General features: G+C 33.6%; 1 protein-coding gene across 1 annotated transcript; it reads right to left on the reverse strand.

The window, feature by feature from the left end:
• Positions 1-217: 217 nt before the first annotated feature.
• Positions 218-959, reverse strand: LOC149562946 (hydrophobic protein RCI2A-like). The gene is made up of 2 exons (XM_089826393.1): positions 750-959; positions 218-561 (listed from the first exon to the last, which is right to left on the reverse strand). The coding sequence occupies exons 1-2, from the start codon at positions 834-836 to the stop codon at positions 478-480; spliced, it is 171 nt and encodes a 56-aa protein (XP_089682519.1). The 5' UTR covers positions 837-959; the 3' UTR covers positions 218-477.
• Positions 960-1,767: the final 808 nt, after the last annotated feature.

A 1,767-nucleotide genomic window follows, 5' to 3' on the forward strand; every position in this document is an offset into this window, starting at 1 on the left:
TGAAAAAGTACATACATTTATTTCTCACAATGGAAGTTCTTACTGAACTCTACTTTGCAAACTCTGAATTAAATTGGTTACACATTGTGTGCTCTGTATGGCAGCCATATAATTAATAAATATAAAAATGAAAGCATATTATTTCGCCGGACCAAGTCTCTTGTTTTTCAAACTAAACAATTAAAAATAAATAAAACGAACAATTATTACACTCAAATTTAAGAACAGTAAAATAAATTCATATAATCATGCCCATGACCTATATATCGGCCAAATAAATTGAGGACGAATATTACATCAAAGTGTTAAGCTGCCACAGCCTTCCCCATAAATTACTGCTGAAAATGCCTTTATTGTTCTTCTGCAACAATAGGCTGCTCAAACCCTAAATAACCAGCAAACCCCAAAAACATATAAAATTCAATTACATCCAAAGCAAAAGCCCGAATCCAAAGGAAAAGCCTGACAGCGAGGGTTTCACTTGGTGATGGCATAGATTGCATAAATAATTCCCGGCAAGTAGCCAAGAATTGTGAGCAGCAAGCATATCCAGAACTCCACCTGCAAAATAAATCAGTCCACACATAAAAAAATATAAACTAAAATTTCAGGTCAGATCTATAAAAACAGAAAGAAAAAGAGCTTAAGAGAGAGTAATTGTTACATGAGAAGCCAAATTTCAAGAAACTTGTGGTCAGATCTTTAGAAACAAAAGAAAGAAAAGAGCTTGAGAGTTTAGTGATTGTTACATGGCAGCCGAATTTCAAGAAGACTCCCAGGGGAGGCAAAAGAATGGCCAAAATGATGTCAATGAAATTCGCAGTACCTTCCCTCATGATTTATCTGAGCAGAACTCCGCAGCACAAACTGAAAGGAGAGCTCTAAACGGAGATCAAATCACACAGAGCACAGACAGAGAACAGAGCACAAATAAGCTGTTTATCTGTTAGTGAAAGCCTGTCCAAATGAAGAGCACATCTTTAGTTATATAGCTTTCACAAGCGCGACCGACACGTGCCATTAATTGTAGGTCATGCTTAACAACGAAATAAACGACTAGTAAATTGATTTCTCTACTTTTGGAGACGTGGTTAGTAAGAAAAAACGAAATGAAAATGGTGTTATTTAGCTGGAAAGATTGCGTGACAAACTTCCACGTTGGTATTTAAATTGTCAGCTATTTTAGCGGTGTGACAAAACAAGCGAATTTAGAGGAAGCAATATGCTGTAACAGCTAGCGATATATCATAAGAAGTAATTAACGCTAAAAGTTTTTTATGGAAGGACGGGTGGCAGTAGACAACTTGCAAAGCGTGTTTTTCAGCTTTTTCGTATATGGACTGTAAAGAGAAGGTAGGGTCCTCTATTTCAACCTTTTTGAAAGTTACAACTTTGTTTGGGGTTTTTCCTTTCCCATGTGAGTTTATTTTTGGGGAAAGATATGAATAGTGATTGAGGTTCAAACTGTTGTCATAAATTAAATATGAATCAAAATGTTATGAATTATTAGTTTTATTATTGTGTTAATAGTATTAATTTCTTATTATTGTAATATATTTCATATAATTTATTAATAACATTTCAATTTAACATCCAATTATTGAAAGATGTGAGTATAGATAATTCGATATTTAATTTTGAATTGTTATTAATTCAATATATGCTTTCATTAAGGTATAAGTCCGCAAAGCACACCACATCATCTTTTAATGGAACAACCATCGTCATAATAATATAAGTCCATAAGATTGAAATTGACATCATATA

This window comes from Cupressus sempervirens, chromosome 4 (genome assembly GCF_028749045.1).
Source record: "Cupressus sempervirens isolate cs-2001-9-10 chromosome 4, ASM2874904v1, whole genome shotgun sequence".
Lineage (NCBI taxonomy): Eukaryota > Viridiplantae > Streptophyta > Pinopsida > Cupressales > Cupressaceae > Cupressus > Cupressus sempervirens.

Coding starts and splice junctions, on each gene's coding strand:
- LOC149562946 (XM_089826393.1), bottom strand. CDS start 836: ATGAGGGAAGGTACTGCGAATTTCATTGACATCATTTTGGCCATTCTT. Junction 562..749: donor TCTTGAAATTCGGCTGCCAT/GTAACAATCACT, acceptor TTTATTTTGCAG/GTGGAGTTCTGGATATGCTT.